The sequence below is a fragment of the Xenopus tropicalis genome, chromosome 4 (genome assembly GCF_000004195.4).
Source record: "Xenopus tropicalis strain Nigerian chromosome 4, UCB_Xtro_10.0, whole genome shotgun sequence".
Lineage (NCBI taxonomy): Eukaryota > Metazoa > Chordata > Amphibia > Anura > Pipidae > Xenopus > Xenopus tropicalis.
In genome coordinates this window covers 151,349,659-151,374,659 of record NC_030680.2, presented here as the reverse complement: position 1 = coordinate 151,374,659, position 25,001 = coordinate 151,349,659, and the positions used below count along the sequence as shown (strand labels likewise).

At 53.0% G+C, this 25,001-nt stretch overlaps 1 protein-coding gene across 2 annotated transcripts; it reads left to right on the top strand.

Moving 5' to 3' along the window:
- Window positions 1–2,826: 2,826 nt before the first annotated feature.
- hrh1 (histamine receptor H1) lies at window positions 2,827–23,922 on the top strand. 2 transcript variants are annotated; one of them, XM_031901271.1, is made up of 2 exons: window positions 2,827–3,421; window positions 22,223–23,922. In XM_031901271.1, exon 2 carries the CDS (start codon window positions 22,292–22,294, stop codon window positions 23,789–23,791), a length of 1,500 nt encoding a protein of 499 aa, XP_031757131.1. In that variant the 5' UTR covers window positions 2,827–3,421; window positions 22,223–22,291; the 3' UTR covers window positions 23,792–23,922. The 2 variants fall into 2 exon arrangements, with proteins under 2 accessions (XP_031757131.1, XP_031757132.1); XM_031901272.1 differs by lacking the exon at window positions 2,827–3,421 and adding an exon at window positions 5,745–6,666.
- The last annotated feature ends 1,079 nt before the right edge of the window (window positions 23,923–25,001 follow it).

Here is a 25,001-nt window from a genome sequence, read left to right as displayed (position 1 = left end):
CTGTATAATTGCTTTACCCCGGCAGTTCCAGATATGGCCAGGAGGTGTCAGTATCTCCTCAGTTTTTATAAAGGGGAGACCCCAAGTGTTTTTTTCCTCTTTGGTTTTCACCTGAGTAACAGGGTGCAGGGTCCTGCTGGGAGCCTGGGCCTTGGGAATAGTAAAGGAGGTCGGCCCTTGGTGAAGCTGGGGAATGAGGGGTTAAACAGAGGCAGGTGTAGCCCCATACCAGTACACACTAGGGGGCATATTTATTATGGTGTGTTGCCCATAGCAACCAATCAGATTGTTGCTTTTGTTTTCTAACTCGTAGGTGACCCTTCCAATCTAACTGCTGAACCCTAAGCTCCAACGTGGGGGGGCAGATTACAGGTATTACCCCCAGGCCTGTAGTGTAGGTATCCCAGGGGGGAGGGAAACAGGACAGAGAGTTCCCTGGGGGGTCCAGGCCACTGTGGGGTCCAGTCTGGGAAGGCAAATATTGAGCTATTGGGGGGCCCTTCCCTGTTTCAGCACCATCTAGTGGGAACCTTCCCAGAAGGGCAGGGGCAGTTATAGCAGCAAGGGGAGGGGCAACTCTATATTAACCCCCTGTGGGATGGAACCCCGACTGTGAGCCTGACCCCCAATATTACAACACAGTTGCAGATTAATTAGCCAATCAGCTGTAGTTACAGGAATATCTGGGGCAGGTAAGGTATGTGCCCCCCCCAGCAGGATCTAAGAGGGCAGATAAACTCCCCCCAGGTAGGGCAGCCAATCAGTTTGGGCACCGCCCTACAGAATGTGGGAGGGGTCTAATTCCTCCTCGGAACCATCGCTGCCCCTTTAAGCGCCACAGGTAAAACCCCCTTGGGGCCCAATGATTTTCTCAGTCAGTTTTTGGGGCGCAATTTAGTTTAATCAGACGTCTTGGAAACCAAAGGAACTCGGAGAAATGTATTTTGGGCAATTTCCTCGGCGCCAAACGCACGATTCCCAATTAGCGACACGTTTATCCCCATCTGCATCTCATCTGCATCTCATCCCAATCTGCCGCCTTGATTTGCAGCTTCTCCTTGATAAAAACCAACTGGGGGTACAGGGACGGGCACAACCCCCAGCCGCTGGGCAGCCATTGCATTCTGGGAGTTCTACAGCTGGAGGGCCCTCCCCATGTCACAATGTTCATCTTTGCTGCACTCAATAGGCCAGTTCTGTATTTCATGTGTAATATTGTCGGAGGAAATGTCCTGTTATTAAGGGAATCCGACAGAGCCATCTTGCTCAGCCTGGGGCCCATTTTTGGGGGGTTCTGCCCAGTAGGGGGCAGCTTTGTGCCTGAGCCAATGAGGCGTGAGGTTACAACTGCCCATATGAAAAAATCATAGAAAACAAAAAAATTTTCATGTGAGCAGATTGGCCGGTCCCGACCAGGAGCTGAAATTATTAGCGACCCCCTTTGTGAGCCAAGGAAGGTTCCATCTCAGCGGAACCTTTAGAACATATTCCGTGAGCACTTTGGGTTCTCTGAGCCCCCCAGAACCTCCCCACTTGGACTGGAGCGCGGGGGGAACCGGCAGCACCATGAAATCAGCGCCACTTACTCACTCAGGCCCAGTCATATTGGTGCCTTTTAATAAGGGGCTTTAACCCACGGTGAGTTGGGGAGGGGCTTATTCACATATTAATCTGGGGGCAGATTTGGAGCAGGAGGGGCAGAAACCCCATAACTAGTGCAATAAATCTCCCCCTCCCCCTGACACCAACTGTTCCATAGGAAGGGGTTCCTTACTGTAAGGGCAGTCAGGTTATGGGGTTCCCTACCCAGAGAGGGGGAATGAGTGATACATTGGGGGTGGGGAGGAAAGGGGATCTCACCATCAGCATAGGAAGGGGTTCCTTACTGTAAGGGCAGTCAGGTTATGGGATTCCCTACCAAGAGAGGGGGAATGAGTGATACATTGGGGTGGGGAGGAAAGGGGATCTCACCATCAGCATAGGAAGGGGTTCCTTACTGTAAGGGCAGTCAGGTTATGGGATTCCCTACCAAGAGAGGGGGAATGAGTGATACATTGGGGGTGGGGAGGAGAGGGGATCTCACCATCAGCATAGGAAGGGGTTCCTTACTGTAAGGGCAGTCAGGTTATGGGGTTCCCTACCAAGAGAGGGGGAATGAGTGATACATTGGGGGTGGGGAGGAGAGGGGATCTCACCATCAGCATAGGAAGGGGTTCCTTACTGTAAGGGCAGTCAGGTTATGGGGTTCCCTACCAAGAGAGGGGGAATGAGTGATACATTGGGGGTGGGGAGGAGAGGGGATCTCACCATCAGCATAGGAAGGGGTTCCTTACTGTAAGGGCAGTCAGGTTATGGGGTTCCCTACCAAGAGAGGGGGAATGAGTGATACATTGGGGGTGGGGAGGAGAGGGGATCTCACCATCAGCATAGGAAGGGGTTCCTTACTGTAAGGGCAGTCAGGTTATGGGGTTCCCTACCAAGAGAGGGGGAATGAGTGATACATTGGGGGTGGGGAGGAAAGGAGATCTCACCATCAGCATAGGAAGGGGTTCCTTACTGTAAGGGCAGTCAGGTTATGGGGTTCCCTACCAAGAGAGGGGGAATGAGTGATTCATTGGGGGTGGGGAGGAAAGGGGATCTCACCATCAGCATAGGAAGGGGTTCCTTACTGTAAGGGCAGTCAGGTAAAGGTGAAAGTCTGACTGACATTTACTAACCTGACTAAGGGACTAAACAACCAATCGCTGCGGCACACACATTGCTGTTGGTAATTGCGCAGTTAATGGGGAACATTCCCATCAGCCCAATTTATAAAGATCCGCTTGTATTTAGCGCCATTACATTCCGGCGCTGCACAGAGAGACTCGGAGCGGCACTTACAGCACTGCTGCCCGGTGAGGCTGATGTATGGAAGGACTGGCGCTGCGGTCGGTAGGAGGAGGTTCGTTACCATATTTACTAGGAGGGGGTTTCAATTCAAGCCCCTGACTGCCCCCCCCCATGGAACTGACAGCCCGGAGCCGCAGGGGGGGGGGAGTGAACACGGAATCGGGTCGGTTCTGCCGCTCGGCGCTCAGTTCCCATCAGAGAAACCCGACCGGCCGCAAAGTGCAAAGCGATTCCGTGCGGCTCTTGCGCATCAAAGAGACTTTTATCTTGAAAGGAGTTCGGGAAAAAAGCGATTCATTAACTTCACAAGTGTTTTCTGCTTTAATGAGCGCCGACCCCGGCCCGACCCCTGCTTCTGCCGCTCTCGGTCACGCAACAAACGCAGCGATCTTCCTGTGACTTTCCCAGCGGCCCGACTTTGTCTGCTCCCCGACCTGGCCCAGTAATCAGCCCAGAACTTCTGGGTCATTTTCTGTGATATCGGGGCTGATACCCGGTCTGACCCAATGTGGGGCAAATGGGCCGACCCAAGGTTAGTACATAGGCTGATATACGGGTTGGTACATGGGGCTGATATACGGGTTGGTACATGGGGCTGATATACGGGTTGGTACATGGGGCTGATATACGGGTTGATACATGGGGCTGATATACGGGTTGATATACGGGTTGGTACATGGGGCTGATATACGGGTTGATATACGGGTTGGTACATGGGGCTGATATACGGGTTGATATACGGGTTGGTACATGGGGCTGATATACGGGTTGATACATGGGGCTGATATACGGGTTGATATACGGGTTGGTACATGGGGCTGATATACGGGTTGATACATGGGGCTGATATACGGGTTGATATACGGGTTTGGTACATGGGGCTGATATACGGGTTGATATACGGGTTGGTACATGGGGCTGATATACGGGTTGATATACGGGTTGGTACATGGGGCTGATATACGGGTTGATATACGGGTTGGTACATGGGGCTGATATTACGGGTTGGACATGGGTGATATACGGGGTTCGGTACGATGGGGCTGATATACGGGTTAGTACAATGGGGCTGAGTATACGGGTTGGTACATGGGGTGATAATACGGGGTTAGGTACATGGGGCTGATATACGGTTAGTACATGGGGCTGTATTACGGGTGGACATGGGGCTGATATACGGGTTGGTACATGGGGCTGATATAACAGGTTGGTACATGGGGCTGATATACGGGTTAGTACCTATGGGGCTGATATACGGGTGGTACATGGGGCTGATTACGGGGTTTGATATACGGGTTGATAATACGGGTTGGGACATGGGGCTGATATACGGGTTGGTAACATGGGGCTGATATACGGGTTGATTACGGGTTGGTACAATGGGGGCTGATAATACGGGTGGTTGGGGTGATATACGGGTTAGTACATGGGGCTGATATACGGGTTGGTACATGGGGCTGATATACGGGTTGGTACATGGGGCTGATATACAGGTTGGTACATGGGGCTGATATACGGGTTGGTACATGGGGCTGATATACGGGTTGGTACATGGGGCTGATATACGGGTGGTACATGGGGCTGATATACGGGTGATATACGGGTTGATATACGGGTTGGTACATGGGGCTGATATACGGGTTGGTACATGGGGCTGATATACGGGTTGATATACGGGTTGATATACGGGTTGGTACATGGGGCTGATATACGGGTTGGTACATGGGGCTGATATACGGGTTGATATACGGGTTGGTACATGGGGCTGATATACGGGTTGGTACATGGGGCTGATATACGGGTTAGTACATGGGGCTGATATATGGGTTGGTACATAGGCTGATATACGGGTTGGTACATAGGCTGGTATACGGGTTGATACATGGGGCTGATATACGGGTTGGTACATAGGCTGATATACGGGTTGGTACATAGGCTGGTATACGGGTTGATACATGGGGCTGATATACGGGTTGGTACATAGGCTGATATACGGGTTGGTACATGGGGCTGGTATACGGGTTGATACATGGGGCTGATATAGGGGTTGGTACATGGGGCTGATATACGGGTTGGTACATGGGGCTGATATACGGGTTGGTACATGGGGCTGATATACGGGTTGATATACGGGTTGGTACATGGGGCTGATATACGGGTTGATACATGGGGCTGATATACAGGTTGGTACATGGGGCTGATATACAGGTTGGTACATGGGGCTGATTGTGCCCCTGGGTAGCAGAGAGCTCCGGGCATTCCCATGGCACAGCCGACATTAACCCTGTAGCCCCCATATGATGTAACCAGTGATGTCTCCTGACAATTTGCAGTTGGTCCTAATTCTCCATTATTTTGTCTCCTGCCTCTGACTGGGGCACTAATGGTCGGAAATGGACAGTTCTGGGGCAGTCGAGGAAATGGTTAAATCAAGGGGCTGAGACACTCAAATCTGCTTGTTGCTTAGACATCAAAGTGTAAGCTCTGCCGGCCAGGAATTGGGTTCTGTTGGTGAGAGATGCTCAGGCAGTTTAGGCGACTTCGGATCAGTACTAAGTACCCCAGGGTGAAAAGGGGCGGAGTGTCCTTTTAGCAAGAGAGACAATACATACGGGGGCTTAGTGAGGAGGGGGGGCTTAGTGAGGAGTGGGGGACTTAGTGAGGAGTGGGGGGCTTAGTGAGGAGTGGGGGACTTAGTGAGGAGTGGGGGGCTTAGTGAGGAGTGGGGGGCTTAGTGAGGAGGGGGGGCTTAGTGAGGAGTGGGGGGCTTGGTGAGGAGGGGGGGCTTGGTGAGGAGTGGGGGGCTTAGTGAGGAGTGGGGGGCTTGGTGAGGAGTGGGGGGCAGCGGCTACACATGGGGGGGATTCTGCCAGGGACAAATCCGCCGGCTGCCGGGAGTGACAGGGAGGGAGCAGCTGCATTTGTACTGAGAGCCCAGAGCAGGAGGATCCCCGGCACCGGATTCCCAGCACAATAGCCCCTATTGCCCCTCCTCTGAGGGCAAATCCTGTCTGTGCCCACCCATGTAAGAAGCAGCCCTGCAGGGAGAGGTGGTGCCCATCCTGCCCGGGTATCAGCAACAAGCAACTGCACACAGCCAAGTACCATCTCTTGGCACAGAGCAACAGGTGATCCCCCCGGTGCCAACCTCCCTCCTGCCCCCGCGCAGAGCAACAACCAATAGAATTCTCTGCCCGTCCTACCTGGGTACCAGCCTTCTGCCCCAGTACGGAGGAATAACCAGAGGCAGACTCTGCCCATCCTACCTGGGTACCAGCCTTCTGCCCCAGTACGGAGGAATAACCAGAGGCAGACTCTGCCCATCCTACCTGGGTACCAGCCTTCTGCCCCAGTACGGAGGAATAACCAGAGGCAGACTCTGCCCATCCTACCTGGGTACCAGCCTTCTGCCCCAGTACGGAGGAATAACCAGAGGCAGACTCTGCCCATCCTACCTGGGTACCAGCCTTCTGCCCCAGTACGGAGGAATAACCAGAGGCAGACTCTGCCCATCCTACCTGGGTACCAGCCTTCTGCCCCAGTACGGAGGAATAACCAGAGGCAGACTGTGCCCATCCTACCCGGGTACCAGCCTTCTGCCCCAGTACGGAGGAATAACCAGAGGCAGACTCTGCCCATCCTACCTGGGTACCAGCCTTCTGCCCCAGTACAGAGGAACATGGGATGACTGAGGGGCAGACTGTGCCCATTGTGCCCAGGTACGAGCGCCAAGTTACCATTCAGACCGTAGGAAGGAGCAGTGCATCTCGGTGCAAGGTAAGTGCCCACTGCTTGGCATTCACTGCCCCAGAATATAAATATCACCCCACAGGAATTTGGGATTTGGGGATTCTGCCCCCGTGGGACTGGCAGCTTATGGGTTCTACTTAGTAATGAACTGCAACTCCCTGCGCCCCCACCCCTGTCAGATGCCCGGTATGTGGAACCTGAGGGGATAAATCAGGGGTGAAATAGAAACTCCAGGAGACATTTGTTTCAATTGAATGAGGGGAAGCTGTTGGACTACAATTCCCAGCACCCCCTAAGCACCAGTGCAGCTTGTGGCTAGTTCCATCCAATTATGTCAGGGGGAGAGGGGCAGGTGTAACTGGGAATAATACTTGGCTGTACCCCCATACTGTACTGTCTGAGGGAAACACTATGGCACCCCCTACCCATATGTATAAATACAAATATACAGAGAAGGAATGTTCTGGGCACACAATAAGCTGTACCCCCCATACTGTACTGTCTAAGGGAAACACTATGGCACCCCCTACCCATATGTATAAATACAAATATACAGAGAGGGAATGTTCTGGGCACACAATAAGCTGTACCCCCATACTGTACTGTCTAAGGGAAACACTATGGCACCCCCTACCCATATGTATAAATACAAATATACAGAGAAGGAATGTTTCTGGCACACAATAAGCTGTACCCCCATACTGTACTGTCTAAGGGAAACACTATGGCACCCCCTACCCATATGTATAAATACAAATATACAGAGAAGGAATGTTCTGGGCACACAATAAGCTGTACCCCCCATACTGTACTGTCTAAGGGAAACACTATGGCACCCCCTACCCATATGTATAAATACAAATATACAGAGAGGGAATGTTCTGGGCACACAATAAGCTGTACCCCCATACTGTACTGTCTAAGGGAAACACTATGGCACCCCCTACCCATATGTATAAATACAAATATACAGAGAAGGAATGTTCTGGGCACACAATAAGCTGTACCCCCATACTGTACTGTCTAAGGGAAACACTATGGCACCCCCTACCCATATGTATAAATACAAATATACAGAGAAGGAATGTTCTGGGCACACAATAAGCTGTACCCCCATACTGTACTGTCTAAGGGAAACACTATGGCACCCCCTACCCATATGTATAAATACAAATATACAGAGAAGGAATGTTCTGGGCACACAATAAGCTGTACCCCCATACTGTACTGTCTAAGGGAAACACTATGGCACCCCCTACCCATATGTATAAATACAAATATACAGAGAAGGAATGTTCTGGGCACACAATAAGCTGTACCCCCATACTGTACTGTCTAAGGGAAACACTATGGCACCCCCTACCCATATGTATAAATACAAATATACAGAGAAGGAATGTTCTGGGCACACAATAAGCTGTACCCCCATACTGTACTGTCTAAGGGAAACACTATGGCACCCCCTACCCATATGTATAAATACAAATATACAGAGAAGGAATGTTCTGGGCACACAATAAGCTGTACTCAGGGGTAGTGGAGGGGCAGTGAGTCACAGGATTTTGGGGGTCAGTGAGTCACTATACTCTTCCTGCTCTGCCCCCCCCCCTCAGAAATTGTGGAGGTACAACTCCCAGAATGCCCCTGGGCAGCCGCAGAGGCCAAGGTGCCAATCTAAAGCCTGAAATAAGCAGCGACCCCCCCCCAGTGCAGACTTAATATCATTAGCGTTTAATTGGGTCAGAGGTCCTATCGGGCGGCACCGATTGGATCCCTAATATCTGTAAGATTCCAGCGATACTTGGAATAAAATGTGGCCTTTCCGCTGTGACCCCCTCACTTATCTGCCAGTAAGTGGCTCTGCACGGCGACTGTCTGAGCTGTGGGGGCGGGGCATGGCGTTCCGCTGTGAGTAATAAGGCACCCACATGAGTCACATGACCCCAAACTTTATTCATTAGCGGAGCCTCAGCCATTGGCTCCATCCTGTGTCTCCCCACAAAGAGCAAACTACCAATAACAGCTGAGAACAACTGACCCACAGAGCTTACACTCTAATCTGTAACAGGACTCTAAGCTCCTTATGGGAAGGATTTCTGGTTAATAGGTGAAATATGTGGCAATGGCAGCTCCCTGCCTTGTATCGGTGCAACTAAATTGCCCCATTGCCCCTTCCCTTGGCCGTCAGTCTGTCCAGCTCTCACTGTCAGCAGATTTCCTGCTTATGTAACAAGAAGCAAAGGGATTGGTCGGTCAACGCAAGACTGTGGCCTCGGGCAGTTATGACCATAGGGGGTTGCTCTCAGTTGGGCAGTCAGTGGTGGCAGATAGGACAATGGGCACCTGATGGTGCCAGGAGGGTAGTGCCCTAGTGAGGCCGCTGCTCCAACCTTTCTGGGGCCACAGACCCATTTATTCGGCCAATGTCGGGGCCACTATTTGGGCACAAGGCTTCTCCTCCCCCCACTAAGCACCATAGAAGCAAAATGTTAACCCTTGAATAATGGCACCGTGGGCGACTATTGGGGTTGGTGAGGGGTGTATAGAGGGGGCAATGGGGTGCCGGTTACCCTCCTCCTTACATTCGGGAGGTATTAGAGGGTCGGACTGGGTCACTGGGAGAAATCCCGGTAGCCCAGTCCGACCGTTGCTCCCCCTGCCCAACTCTAACTCCCCTGACGTGTTAAATGTATGTGTGCTCGGGGAGGACATCGGGTGGGGGCCCTGTGGGGGTTACGGGGGCCCCTGGGGGACGGGGTTAGGGTATGCAGCCAGCGTGGGCACCTGCAGGGCCCCTGGGATGGGACCCCTGTTGGGCCCTACACCCCCCAGTCCAACCCTGGGTATTAGTAGCCACAGGGAAATAATAATAACAAAAGGTATTGGGGTTCCCCTGGGAAGTGAGGTGCCAGCAATGTGTCATTCCAGCCAATCGCTGCGTCCGGAGACATGAAAATGGGATTTTGCTTCGCTGTGACCTTTTAAATGTCCCCGGGGGCAAAGGGGGCAGAATGGAGGGTGGGGGCACAGTGGCACCTTCCTATTGCTTGAAAGCAAGGGAAACGCTGAGATTCAGTCACAGGCGCCCCCCCCCCCCCCCCCGTATGTGCTTGGGGGGAATAAATGAATAATAATCTACCCTCCCATACTGGGGACTTATCATATAAATAGACCCCCCCCCCCCAGCACTGGGGCAGGAAGGTGCAGCTGAGAATAAGCCCCCCCCTCCCCATAATATTATATCAATCCAATCAGCTGCAAATACAGGGAAACAAATGAGATACAAAGGGAATTGCCGGCCGGGGGCATCTGGGAAGGAAGGGGCAAAAGGTGTCTAAAAGGGATTTAATTTACACAAATGGGGCAAAATGCAAAAAAATAAGGGCAAATCCCCCTACAATGAAGGTGCAGGGAGTTGCCACTAGGGGGTACCCTGAGCAAGGTGAGTCCTGTTGCACAACTCCCAGCAAGCTCTTTGGCTCTTTCTATAATAGAAATATCTCCTGGAAAGAATTATTGGCCGGAGAGACTGGGGCAGAACTTGGGGGGGGGGGGGGGAATGAGCCGGCGCCTCGGATTCACATAATAGAATCTTCCCCATGCGCGGCTGCGGCTGCATTAATCCTGCGTCTGTCCTTGGCAGCAACTCAATTACTGCGCCGACCTGTCTGGGTCTCATCCCACCCCTCGTCCCCCGGGGGATCCATCCTCTCACTCGCTACAAAGTCACTTTGTCTGGAAACGAAACCCCCCCCAAAATTATTATTATTAACATTTATTTATAAAGCGCCAACATATCCCGCAGCGCTGTACAATAAGTGGGTTTCATACATTGGGCATACAGAGTAACATATAAAGCAATCAGTAACCGATACAGGAGGGGAAGGGAGCCCTGCCCCAAAGAGCTTACACTCTACAAGGAGTAACATATAAAGCAATCAGTAACCAATACAGGAGGGGAAGGGAGCCCTGCCCAAAAGAGCTTACACTCTACAAGGAGTAACATATAAAGCAATCAGTAACCAATACAGGAGGGGAAGGGAGCCCTGCCCAAAAGAGCTTACACTCTACAAGGAGTAACATATAAAGCAATCAGTAACCAATACAGGAGGGGAAGGGAGCCCTGCCCAAAAGAGCTTACACTCTACAAGGAGTAACATATAAAGCAATCAGTAACCAATACAGGAGGGGAAGGGAGCCCTGCCCAAAAGAGCTTACACTCTACAAGGAGTAACATATAAAGCAATCAGTAACCGATACAAGAGGTGAAGGGAGCCCTGCCCCAAAGAGCTTACACTCTACAAGGAGTAACATATAAAGCAATCAGTAACCGATACAAGAGGGGAAGAGAGCCCTGCCCAAAAGAGCTTACACTCTACAAGGAGTAACATATAAAGCAATCAGTAACCGATACAAGAGGGGAAGAGAGCCCTGCCCAAAAGAGCTTACACTCTACAAGGAGTAACATATAAAGCAATCAGTAACCGATACAGGAGGGAAGGGAGCCCTGCCCAAAAGAGCTTACACTCTACAAGGAGTAACATATAAAGCAATCAGTAACTGATACAAGAGGGGAAGGGAGCCCTGCCCAAAAGAGCTTACACTCTACAAGGAGTAACATATAAAGCAATCAGTAACCGATACAGGAGGGGAAGAGAGCCCTGCCCAAAAGAGCTTACACTCTACAAGGAGTAACATATAAAGCAATCAGTAACCGATACAAGAGGGGAAGAGAGCCCTGCCCAAAAGAGCTTACACTCTACAAGGAGTAACATATAAAGCAATCAGTAACTGATACAAGAGGGGAAGAGAGCTCTGCCCAAAAGAGCTTACACTCTACAAGGAGTAACATATAAAGCAATCAGTAACCGATACAGGAGGGGAAGGGAGCCCTGCCCAAAAGAGCTTACACTCTACAAGGAGTAACATATAAAGCAATCAGTAACCGATACAGGAGGGGAAGGGAGCCCTGCCCAAAAGAGCTTACACTCTACAAGGAGTAACATATAAAGCAATCAGTAACTGATACAGGAGGGGAAGGGAGCCCTGCCCAAAAGAGCTTACACTCTACAAGGAGTAACATATAAAGCAATCAGTAACCGATACAGGAGGGGAAGGGAGCCCTGCCCAAAAGAGCTTACACTCTACAAGGAGTAACATATAAAGCAATCAGTAACCGATACAGGAGGGGAAGGGAGCCCTGCCCAAAAGAGCTTACACTCTACAAAATAATGACTTCTTCTCCTTAGGGGCAGAAAAGTCCCAAAAGGGGGCAGGCCTTACTGGGAGATGGGCAAGGTCTGGGCCAATAGGGGCAGGTCCCGGGGTAATTGGGGCAAGGCGTAAAATATTCAGATTAATTTTTTGAAATACTGAGTTGTTTAACTCAAAATAAGGTAAAGTTACCCTTTAAAGTGTTAATTGGGCTGTGGGAGACCGATATGTTGGAGGGAAGACAGATCTCCATTTGGATCAGTTTTGTTGCCAGGGAGAAGGTTCCATCAGTACCTGGGTGAGGAATGGCCAGTGGGGATAATACTAATGTCACCTTCCCTGTAAGCTCCTCCCCCTGCGTCTGTTCCGATCCGACAGAACTCGCTAAATGATTCCCCGCTGGGGCAGAGGCGCAGGGAATTGGTTTCATTCTCTCTCTATAGACGGATCCAATAGAACTGACGGGTCTCACAGCGCCACTTCCCCAGCGCTAATTGCACCCATTACACTTTCCTTCTCTCTGACAGTAAATTGGATTTTACCCCCCCCCCCCCCCCAGCAAAGTAACAATGGGAAGTTCTGTGTCTCGGCGCCGCTGTTTGATCCGAAACTCACAGCATAAAATATCTCCATATCCTCTCATTCCGACATCGGCTTTCTCTATTTCCTTCATTCCTTTGCCTCTTATTTATGTTACTATACCCAGTGGGGCAAGATGGGGACAGTAGGGCAAGATGGAGACAGTAGGGCAAGATGGAGACAGTAGGGCAAGATGGAGACAGTAGGACAAGATGGAGACAGTAGGGCAAGATGGGGACAGTAGGGCAAGATGGGGACAGTAGGACAAGATGGAGACAGTAGGGCAAGATGGGGACAGTAGGGCAAGATGGAGACAGTAGGGCAAGATGGAGACAGTAGGGCAAGATGGAGACAGTAGGGCAAGGTGGAGACAGTAGGGCAAGATGGAGACAGTAGGGCAAGATGGGGACAGTAGGGCAAGATGGAGACAGTAGGGCAAGATGGGGACAGTAGGGCAAGATGGAGACAGTAGGGCAAGATGGAGACAGTAGGACAAGATGGAGACAGTAGGGCAAGATGGGGACAGTAGGGCAAGATGGGGACAGTAGGACAAGATGGAGACAGTAGGGCAAGATGGGGACAGTAGGGCAAGATGGAGACAGTAGGGCAAGATGGGGACAGTAGGACAAGATGGAGACAGTAGGGCAAGATGGGGACAGTAAGGCAAGATGGAGACAGTAGGGCAAGATGGAGACAGTAGGGCAAGATGGAGACAGTAGGGCAAGATGGGGACAGTAGGGCAAGATGGGGACAGTAGGGCAAGTTGGAGACAGTAGGGCAAGATGGGGACAGTAGGACAAGATGGAGACAGTAGGGCAAGATGGAGACAGTAGGGCAAGATGGGGACAGTAGGGCAAGGGCAGGGGCAACTGCTGGAGCACAAAATTAAGCTGTTTCTCCCCTTAGGGCCCATTAGTGGAACACCTGTGCCATTGGTCTGTGCCACCCGTAACATGTGCCAGATTATTTCATGCTGAGTTGGCCGCCGGGCACATAACCATGAGTTGCACAGACAGAGTAAGTAAATAGGTGCCAGGCCCTTCATGCCAACCGCATTTGCCTTGGGTCTTTCCGGCTTAAGTCCCAGTGGGAGTGGCTGCTCGGTGCCATCACTTGATGCTTCTCCTGGCCCCTCTCCTGGCTCCTCTCCTGGCACCCCTCCTGGCACCTCTCCTGGCTCCTCTCCTTACTCCTCTCCTGGCTCCTCTCCTGGCTCCTCTCCTGGCACCCCTCCTGGCACCCCTCCTGGCTCCTCTCCTGGCTCCTCTCCTGGCTCCTCTCCTGGCTCCTCTCCTGGCACCCCTCCTGGCACCCCTCCTGGCTCCTCTCCTTGCTCCTCTCCTTGCTCCTCTCCTGGCACCCCTCCTTGCTCCTCTCCTGGCACCCCTCCTGGCACCCCTCCTGGCTCCTCTCCTGGCTCCTCTCCTGGCTCCCCTCCTGGCACCCCTCCTGGCACCCCTCCTGGCACCCCTCCTGGCACCTCTCCTGGCACCTCTCCTGGCTCCTCTCCTGGCACCTCTCCTGGCACCTCTCCTTGCTCCTCTCCTGGCTCCTCTCCTGGCACCTCTCCTGGCTCCTCTCCTGGCACCCCTCCTGGCACCTCTCCTGGCACCTCTCCTGGCACCTCTCCTGGCACCTCTCCTGGCACCCCTCCTGGCACCCCTCCTGGCTCCTCTCCTGGCTCCTCTCCTGGCTCCTCTCCTGGCTCCTCTCCTGGCTCCTCTCCTGGCACCCCTCCTGGCTCCTCTCCTTGCTCCTCTCCTGGCTCCTCTCCTGGCACCCCTCCTGGCACCCCTCCTGGCACCCCTCCTGGCTCCCCTCCTGGCACCCTTCCTGGCTCCCCTTCTGGCTCCCCTTCTGGCTCCTCTCCTGGCACCTCTCCTGGCTCCTCTCCTGGCACCTCTCCTGGCTCCTCTCCTGGCACCCCTCCTGGCTCCTCTCTTGGCACCCCTCCTGGCTCCTCTCCTGGCACCCCTCCTGGCTCCTCTCTTGGCACCCCTCCTGGCACCCAGTGATGAGCAAATGGAAGCTGTCACTTTGCCTCATTAGGTCTGTGCGTTGGTGACATCCCTATGAGGCGGGTAATGCAGCCCTGGGTGCCTCGCGTCTGTTTGGGTGACGGCCATTTGGTCGGGGAGACAAATTGCACAGAAACACAGACTGACATGCGTGGGCGCGAGATGAGCTGGGGCACAACCGCCACTCGCACAATTACAGCTTGAAAATAGCCATTGTCTTGTTGAACTAAACCCTTCTACTCCCTGGGGCCCCCCCTCCCCGACCGTATCCCCCAAACTCCCCTGGGTGGCACTGTGGGGGGGCACAGAATAGTCCCATATTGGGCTTTTCTCTCTGGGACACTGGCGTCACTTTAGCGGATGCAGACCCCGTGCCTGCTGGGGGGGCACTGGCAGGGTCGGACTGGGAAAAATCCTGGTGGGCCCTGGTCCTAGTGGGCCCCAGCCAGGCCCTGATTTGTGGAGAGGCCACAAAGGCCCGGGCCTAGGGTGGCAGAAACCTGGGGGCGGCATGCTGCCCCGCCGCACAGAAATCATCTAAAAATTTGTGTTCCCATACGGAGCAATGGGGACTTCTCCAGACTGCTCCGTATGCAAGTTTGGCCTATGGCGCATGCGCACTTGCAAACCCCGCCCCCTCCCGCTATTCGCGCATGCGCACTTGCAACCCCCGTTCACGCATGCACGCACACCCCCCCCCCCGTTCACGCATGCGCACTGGGGGGGGGGGGGGCGTGCAACAGGGGGCGGCCTCGGGGCGGCAAATTTGTAAATCCGGCCCTGGCCCCAGCAGCCCAGACCCAACTCTTGCCAGCGCTCCCCCTGGGGGTTAGGGGATACAGCCGGCGGGGGCACCTGCAGGGGGGCACAGGGGGGCACAGGGGGTACAATCGTCCTGGGCCCGGACGATTTTAACTTTAAAAGGGGGCCTGGCCGTGCTAAAGTTTTCTTATTAGCTCGGGCCTTTAATCAGTTCCGGGCCCTGTCATTGGTGGTCAGCGGGGGATCCTATTGGTTGCGCCCCGGGCGTACATGCACGCCAGTAAGCACGGGGCGCAACCTTATAAAAGGGCCTGTCTTCTGCCGGCACTCAGAAGCGCCGAGGTGTCGTCCAGGGAGGATCTCGCCGGGGGAGTCCGAAGCCGCCGCTGAAGAAGAAGATGCCGGAGGGAGGAGCCGTGCTGTGCTGGCTACCAATGTACTGGGGGGGGGGGGGGGGGTGGTACAGCTGGCTACTAGGGGAGGGGCACAGCTGGCTACCAATGAACTAGGGGGGGGCACAGCTGGCTACCAATGAACTAGGGGGGGCACAGCTGGCTACCAATGAACTAGGGGGGGCATAGCTGGCTACCAATGAACTAGGGGGGGCACAGCTGGCTACCAATGAACTAGGGGGGGCACAGCTGGCTACCAATGAACTAGGGGGGCACAGCTGGCTACCAATGAACTAGGGGGGCACAGCTGGCTACCTATGTACTAGGGGGGGCACAGCTGGCTACCTATGTACTAGGGGGGACACAGCTGGCTACCAATGAACTAGGGGGGGCACAGCTGGCTACCTATGTACTAGGGGGGGCACAGCTGGCTACCAATGAACTAGGGGGGCACTGCTGCCTACCAATGAACTAGGGGGGGCACAGCTGGCTACCTATGTACTAGGGGGGGCCCTGCTGGCTACCATGTATTAGGGGGGGGGCACAGCTGGCTACCTATGTACTAGGGGGGGCCCTGCTGGCTACCATGTATTAGGGGGGCCCTGCTGGCTACCATGTATTAGGGGGGCCCTGCTGGCTACCAATGAACTAGGGGGGGCACAGCTGGCTACCTATGTACTAGGGGGGGCCCTGCTGGCTACCAATGTTTCATGTCTGTGAGTCCTTTGTACTGCTGGGAGGGGGGCCCAGAAAATTTTGTTGTGAGGGGCCCCGTGATTTCTGATGGCGGCCCTGGCCCCGGTGGGCCCTGGAACCCCCAGTCCGACCCTGGGCACAGGGGGGGCTCAGAGAACGGGGTGCGGTCCCTCTATAGTGACTCTAATCCCAAAAAGTTGTGAGGGGAGGGGGCAGCGAAGCCCATTGGGCCCCTCCAAAGAGTTTTAGTAGGAGGGGCCGGCGTATTCTTGTTACGTCTCTGCTCTGGGGCCACATTTATTAATGGGGGGGCACAGATTTCCCTTCTCTAGAGGCAACGCTACATTATTCATTAATGTTACGAGGGCACCCACTCCGTTTAGAAGAAGGGAGGTTCCATTTAAATATTCGGAAAGGATTTTTTACAGTGAGAGCTGTAAAGTTGTGGAATTCCCTCCCCGAATCAGTCGTGCTGGCTGATACATTATATAGCTTTAAGAAGGGGCTGGATGGATTCTTAGCAAGTGAGGGAATACACGGTTATGGGAGATAGCTCTCAGTACAAGTGAGGGAATACAGGGGTAGGGGGATAGCTCTCAGTACAAGTGAGGGAATACAGGGGTATGGGAGATAGCTCTCAGTACAAGTGAGGGAATACAGGGGTAGGGGGATAGCTCTCAGTACAAGTGAGGGAATACAGGGGTATGGGAGATAGCTCTCAGTACAAGTGAGGGAATACAGGGGTAGGGGGGATAGCTCTCAGTACAAGTGAGGGAATACAGGGGTAGGGGGATAGCTCTCAGTACAAGTGAGGGAATACAGGGGTAGGGGGGATAGCTCTCAGTACAAGTGAGGGAATACAGGGGTAGGGGAGATAGCTCTCAGTACAAGTGAGGGAATACAGGGGTAGGGGGGATAGCTCTCAGTACAAGTGAGGGAATACAGGGGTAGGGGAGATAGCTCTCAGTACAAGTGAGGGAATACAGGGGTAGGGGAGATAGCTCTCAGTACAAGTGAGGGAATACAGGGGTAGGGGGGATAGCTCTCAGTACAAGTGAGGGAATACAGGGGTAGGGGGATAGCTCTCAGTACAAGTGAGGGAATACAGGGGTAGGGGGGATAGCTCTCAGTACAAGTGAGGGAATACAGGGGTATGGGAGATAGCTCTCAGTACAAGTGAGGGAATACAGGGGTAGGGGGATAGCTCTCAGTACAAGTGAGGGAATACAGGGGTAGGGGGATAGCTCTCAGTACAAGTGAGGGAATACAGGGGTAGGGGAGATAGCTCTCAGTACAAGTGAGGGAATACAGGGGTAGGGGGATAGCTCTCAGTACAAGTGAGGGAATACACGGTTATGGGAGATAGCTCTTAGTACCAGTTGATACAGGGACTGGTCCGATTGCCATCTTGGAGTCAGGAAGGAATTTTTTCCCCTCTGAGGCAAATTAGAGAGGCTTCAGATGGGGTTTTTTGCCTTCCTCTGGATCAACTTGTAGTTAGGCAGGTTATATATAGGCATTATGGTTGAACTTGATGGACGTATGTCTTTTTTCAACCCAACTTACTATGTTACTATGTTACACAAAGGGCAGAGGAAAGGGTTAAAACTCACCCCCCTGTGACCCCAGTGCTCTCTGCACCATGGCAACAGATCAGGTACCACAGTTGCCCCCCCCCCCCCGTACCTGTAATGTGTATGGGGCAGTAGTAGTGTTTCTGCCCTGTACAGGCTAAGGGGGGGGCAATTACAGATCTGACTCCCCACTAACAGTTCCATCTGCCCCGCATTGATACAGATTTCTCATGTAGTGGGGGGGGGGGAGACTTTGCTTTATGGGGCCCCCCCGCCGGGGGAGATTTGAATGAAAGGTTTGAGATAACAATAAAATGATCGCCATGGCAACGGCATGCAAATGAAATGATTTCAGCCACTTATGCGCTAATTATGAGATTATTCCCAGACTTCCCCCGAGGGGCGAGTAAACGAGCCGCATTATCGGCCCAATCAGGGTCATTTAGCAATTAGCCACCACGGCCAGAACCCTGATGTGTGGGGCAGCGGCAAGCGGAGGTGGGTGAACCTGGCAGCAAATGCCCCCCCCGGGGCAAGGTGAGAGCCTCATCCCAAGTGGCACAGGGGCATTAAATGGGCACCTCGGCAGCCAATCATAGTGAATTAGTGAGGGGGGTAGCGTCGGCCCCCTCAGGTAGGGAGAATAGAAGTGGCCCTGGGGGGACCCTATCGAGTGGGTAGAATCCCGGGACCTGCTGGGTTTCTCTAACTGGCCTGATAGACAATGATTATTGGCCAAATGTGGGCCAGTCAGGCTGTTGGTCGGGGCCCATACAGGACTCGGCTGAAGGAGCTTTAAGCCATGAACATTCATGCCCAGTAGGGTTGGGCGGTTTGGCCAATTGCAACCATAATGCTGGGCCCTCTTTATATGAGGGGGAATGTTAATTTTAATATGTTATAGGGGTACCCACAGCAACCATCACGCAACACCCCCAAATCTCACCCTAACTGGCCCCCATCAGCCTTTATCATGGTCATAGATATCAAAATTGGGGACCAGATTCATTACTTACAGGGCTTTCTGGTATCTTAATAATAAGCCTTTACCCCCAAGGAGCTGACCCGTCGCTCCATATATATTTATATTGGGGGTAAAGAGGCTGAAGATGAAAGACGATTGGGAAGAAACGTCTGTTGGCAGCGCAGATTGGGATTTGTTGGATCTCGGGTTGATCTGATCCATCAAAGGCAGATCCAATATCGTCCAACAGAACCCCCGGCTTATGTACTGTGGGGGGGGGGGGGCAGAGTGAGGAATAGAGAGGGGTCTCTGGGAGTCCTGCTGGGGGTGTAATTATATTCTCTCTTCCCCGCTGGCACTCAATACATATACGTGGGTATCCCGGGGGGGCCTGCGGGGTGCGGGGGGGCCTGCGGGGGGGAGAACATAGGGACATGGGCAGAACAAATCCAATTTCACTGAAATCCCCCGGTGGGTTTGTCCCGCCCCATAATGATAAATATGCCTATTGTTATTTACAGATTCATGTTCAGTAAGTGGAAAATATTTGCTTTGGTGTGTGAGGAACATAAAGGGGAAATAAAGGAAATTAAAGGTTGTGCCTCTGAGAGATGGAGACAGTAGGGCAAGATGGAGACAGTAGGGCAAGATGGGGACAGTAGGGCAAGATGGAGACAGTAGGGCAAGATGGAGACAGTAGGACAAGATGGAGACAGTAGGGCAAGATGGAGACAGTAGGGCAAGATGGAGACAGTAGGACAAGATGGAGACAGTAGGGCAAGATGGAGACAGTAGGACAAGATGGAGACAGTAGGGCAAGATGGAGACAGTAGGACAAGATGGAGACAGTAGGGCAAGATGGAGACAGTAGGGCAAGATGGAGACAGTAGGGCAAGATGGAGACAGTAGGGCAAGATGGGGACAGTAGGGCAAGATGGAGACAGTAGGGCAAGATGGAGACAGTAGGGCAAGATGGAGACAGTAGGGCAAGATGGAGACAGTAGGGCAAGATGGAGACAGTAGGGCAAGATGGGGACAGTAGGGCAAGATGGAGACAGTAGGGCAAGATGGAGACAGTAGGGTAAGATGGGGACAGTAGGGCTTACAATCTAAGGTCCCTATCACATTCCCATCAGCCCCTGCCCCAGTGAGCTTACAATCTAAGGTCCCTATCCCATCAGCCCCTGCCCCAGTGAGCTTACAATCTAAGGTCCCTATCCCATTCCCATCAGCCCCTGCCCCAGTGAGCTTACAATCTAAGGTCCCTATCCCATTCCCATCAGCCCCTGCCCCAGTGAGCTTACAATCTAAGGTCCCTATCCCATTCCCATCAGCCCCTGCCCCAGTGAGCTTACAATCTAAGGTCCCTATCACATTCCCATCAGTCCCTGCCCCAGTGAGCTTACAATCTAAGGTCCCTATCCCATTCCCATCAGTCCCTGCTCCAGTGAGCTTACAATCTAAGATCACACACACTAGGGCAGATTTATCAGGAGCCAATTATCCTGCCTAAATTTTGGGGGGGTTTGGGTATGGGATGAAGACTATGGAATTACCATTGGGGGACACAGGATGTATTTAGGGGACACCCTATCCCTGAGGTTGAATTGGTTACTGCCTTGTTGTGTTCCCTTATATAAAGCTAATAAATGAGAACAGGAATGGGTTAATGGAAGTGGGGGGGCAATGGGAATGTATTGGGGTGAATGCCGACACCATGCTGTGTGTGTGTATCCGTGTCAGTCAGTGGGGGCCCCGGGCACTTGGGCAGGGGTCACATCCTGTGCCAAGGAGAGTGGGTTGGCGACGGTTACCATGGCACCCGGAATATCCAGCGTCTCACCGAGCAAATAAATTCCGCAAATTAGAGAAAGTGATGATAATCTTTATCCTCTCCGAGCGCAGAACCGGGTCTGGACCTGCCCAGTGATTCAGCATTGTGGGCGAATGATGCCACCATTGGTGCCACCCTGGCACCCCGGCACCCTGCCGGATAGAGAGGTGTCACATGTTCCTGGAGCTGGGGGCTTCTATTTATCCATTAGCCCCTGGGGTACCAGGTGGGCACATTTCTATAAATTACTTGCACCCTTCTGGTATCATGAATGTGTACTCGCCCCCTGCTGGTCTGTCCTGGTAACAGTGGAACTGACGTAGGGAGCATGTGCGGCCACTTCTCTGCTCACTTCTATTGCTGATATCATAATAACAACATGATTAAGGGTATATGTGCCCTTTAATGCCAGGGCACATCTCTAGGGGAGTTCAGGCAGAGGTGTTTTTTCCGGAACATTCTATCTTCTGTGCGTGTTTAACGTGTCGGGCAGAGCTGGTCCGTGTGATTTACACGCCAGCGGGAACTCCTTGTACTTGTGATGGGATTTATTGTTCTTGAACAGACTTGTTCTACTGAGGGGAACAGATGGGACTGGGTCTGCGATCAGCAAATCCTATAAACGGGACTGGTCTCTGCCCCACTGCTCAGTGACGTCTCCCAGGGCCCATGGACTCACCCATATTCCAGGGGCAAAGTACTAAAATATATGTTTCCCCCCCCCCCACAATGCAGTGATTTCCCAGAATTCCCCCATTATAGCAGGCACCCACCAAATAGAGTGCCCCCAATTGTGTGCAATTTCCCAGTATGACCCTGGCGCTGTTGCACCCTGTATGCCAGCGATGGCTTGGTGCTTATGGAGCACTTACTGTATAGGGGTAAGTACCTTGGTCAAATGAGCCCCCCACATGTTCCTTACACCCCTCTACTGCAAAATCTGCGAGTCTGGTAGAAACAAAAACCAACCCAAGAAGATGGTCCAATCTGACTGTACCCGATGGCACTGCCCGCTCCAAGTCCTGGGATTGTACATCTCTCCCATTGGACAGCCCAAGCCCCGCCCCCACTCATCTCCTCAGCTCTTTATGTAGAGCAGGTATGTGCCCAGCAGCCCCCACCATTTTTCCCTGGGCACGTGCCACTCCTTCCTGCCCCAGGTTCCGGGCCTACAGGACAGACCAGACTGGTTCTGGGACAGGGAACACAAATGAGGGGGGCAGATGTCATTCCCTAATCAGTCATCCTCATGTACCGTCACTGAGCAGGTAGGAGTGGCGCGGCGGGTACAGTGCCAGCGCAGATGGGAACATTGAGTCTCCGAGTGGCACAGATTGGTACAATTACGTTCATTACGGCAGAGGGCAGAGGGAGCACTTTGCCACCTGTGTCTGATTCCCAGAACCGACGTTTGCCTCTAGAATAACGGAATTTGTCGCCAGTAACGTGCTTTATACATGGCGTGCTGGCGAGTATTTACCTACGAGGGCAAAGGTGGGTGCTGTGGTGCCCCTGGAATTTCATGAACCGGTGTTTCTTTTGTGTTACAGGTCACAAGATGGCGGCCCCCAGAAACCCACACCTGTGACCATTGCGCCTCCCACTGACCTGCAGAGACGATGTGGCAAACCAATCAGAGCATAGTACAGAATGGCACCGAGATCCACTCGGCCAGCCTGGGCCTGGCACTCGGAACCATATCGGCACTGACAGTCGTTCTGAACATCTTGGTTCTGTACGCGGTGAGAACGGAGCGCAAGCTCCACACGGTGGGGAACCTGTACATCGTCAGTCTGTCCATTGCTGATCTGATTGTTGGCGCCGCAGTGATGCCCCTAAACATTGTGTATCTGCTCAACCGCGAGTGGATTCTGGGGAGGCCCGCCTGTCTCTTCTGGCTCTCCATGGACTACGTTGCCAGCACGGCCTCCATCTTCAGCCTCTTCATCCTGTGCATCGACCGCTACCGCTCCATTCAGCAGCCCCTGCGCTATCTCAAGTACAGGACCAAGACCAGGGCTTCCCTGATGATCTCCGGGGCGTGGCTCCTGTCCTTCACATGGGTTGTGCCAATCCTGGGCTGGCACGTGTTCGCCAATGGCGGCATCAGGTCGGTGCCGGAATCTACCTGTGAGACGGAATTCCACAAAGTGACTTGGTTTAAGGTCCTCACCGCCACCTTGAACTTCTACATCCCCTCGTTGCTCATGTTGTGGTTCTACGCCAAGATCTACAAGGCAGTCAGGGAGCACTACCAGCACCGGGAGGTGGTCAATGGCTCCTTCCAGTTGTTCTACGACAGCAAATTGGTGCAGAGCGTTAGGGTGCTCAAGGGCCAACAGAGCTGCACCAAGACCCAATGTAAAGATGGGAATCTTACTGTCCCGGAGATGAACTTTCCGGCACAATATACCCCCATATCCAAAGAGTTCAGGCAGTCGAGAAGCACCCAGGAGAAAGACCCGGTGGAGGATTATGGGAAACAGAAGGGGTTTAGCCACTGTGATAATAATGTCTTTAAGTTGCATTGCTTTCCACTGGCGATCATCCAAGGGAGCCCCCAGGAGTGCAGGAACTATGTGACGGTTACCAGGGGGGCATTAGAGGAACATAACTGCCTCAGACCCCGGCAAAGGGAGGAGATCTCAGAGGAACATACGTTTGCCGAGGCCGCATCTTGTATGGTGGATCTGAGTCAGGTGGGGAAATCCAACATGGAGGCACCAGGTCGGACCGAGGCCAGGCTTTCGGGTAACTTTAGGTACCTTAAACATACCTGGGAGAGATTCCGCACCCATTCCAAGCAGCACATCCAGGGGCTCCACATGAACCGGGAGAGGAAGGCCGCGAAGCAGCTGGGATTCATCATGGCCGCCTTCATGCTCTGCTGGATTCCGTATTTTGTTCTCTTCATGGTCATAGCCTTCTGCCACAACTGCTGTAACCATAACTTTCACATGTTCACCATTTGGCTCGGATACATTAACTCAACCCTGAACCCCCTCATCTACCCCTTGTGCAACGAGAACTTTAAAAAGACTTTTAAGAAGATATTTCATGTGGAGCTGAACTGCGGGGAGTGCAAAAAGGAGAATCGTGCATCTTGTCCTTATGCCTGAACTGGCACATCTACTGTAACTGGGACCAGTGCCCTCAGCCCCATACAAAAAGGGGCTTCACAGTAGGGCAAGATGGAGACAGTAGGGCAAGATGGAGACAGTATGGCAAGATGGAAACAGTAGGGCAAGATGGGGACAGTAGGGCAAGATGGGGACAGCAGGGCAAGATGGAGACAGTAGGGCAAGATGGAGACAGTAGGGCAAGATGGGGACAGCAGGGCAAGATGGAGACAGCAGGGCAAGATGGAGACAGTAGGGCAAGATGGGGACAGTAGGGCAAGATGGGGACAGTAGGGCAAGATGGGGACAGTAGGGCAAGATGGGGACAGCAGGGCAAGATGGAGACAGTAGGGCAAGATGGAGACAGTAGGGCAAGATGGGGACAGCAGGGCAAGATGGAGACAGTAGGGCAAGATGGGGACAGTAGGGCAAGATGGGGACAGCAGGGCAAGATGGAGACAGTAGGGCAAGATGGAGACAGTAGGGCAAGATGGGGACAGCAGGGCAAGATGGAGACAGCAGGGCAAGATGGAGACAGCAGGGCAAGATGGAGACAGTAGGGCAAGATGGGGACAGTAGGGCAAGATGGGGACAGTAGGACAAGATGGAGACAGTAGGGCAAGATGGGGACAGTAGGGCAAGATGGGGACAGCAGGGCAAGATGGAGACAGTAGGGCAAGATGGAGACAGTAGGGCAAGATGGGGACAGCAGGGCAAGATGGAGACAGCAGGGCAAGATGGAGACAGTAGGGCAAGATGGGGACAGTAGGGCAAGGTGGGGACAGTAGGGCAAGATGGAGACAGTAGGACAAGATGGGGACAGTAGGGCAAGATGGGGACAGTAGGGCAAGATGGGGACAGTAGGGCAAGATGGAGACAGCAGGGCAAGATGGGGACAGGTCCCCCCCCCCAATTATAGAGGGACATGGAGAAATCATGAGCGTTTGATCCCCCAGCCTCCCACATAGTCTGAGCCGCAGCAGAGTTTCATGTCTGGGAATGTGGGTTTGGATTTTCTGGATGAATCTTTTGCCCCAATGTGACAGGAGATTTATTCACTATTTTGTTCTCAGTGTAAATGTGCAGTAAAGTAAAGTGATATTAATGTAATGATGGCACCAACCCTGAATGGGCTTTTGTGAAGGGCTGAAGGTCAAATGAACTTCCACTTCAGATGTGTAATTACTGGGGGGACACACATTCCCATCAG

Bases quoted from the DNA above. Each gene is read 5' to 3' on its own strand.
- hrh1 (XM_031901271.1), top strand. From the start codon at position 22,292: ATGTGGCAAACCAATCAGAGCATAGTACAGAATGGCACCGAGATCCAC.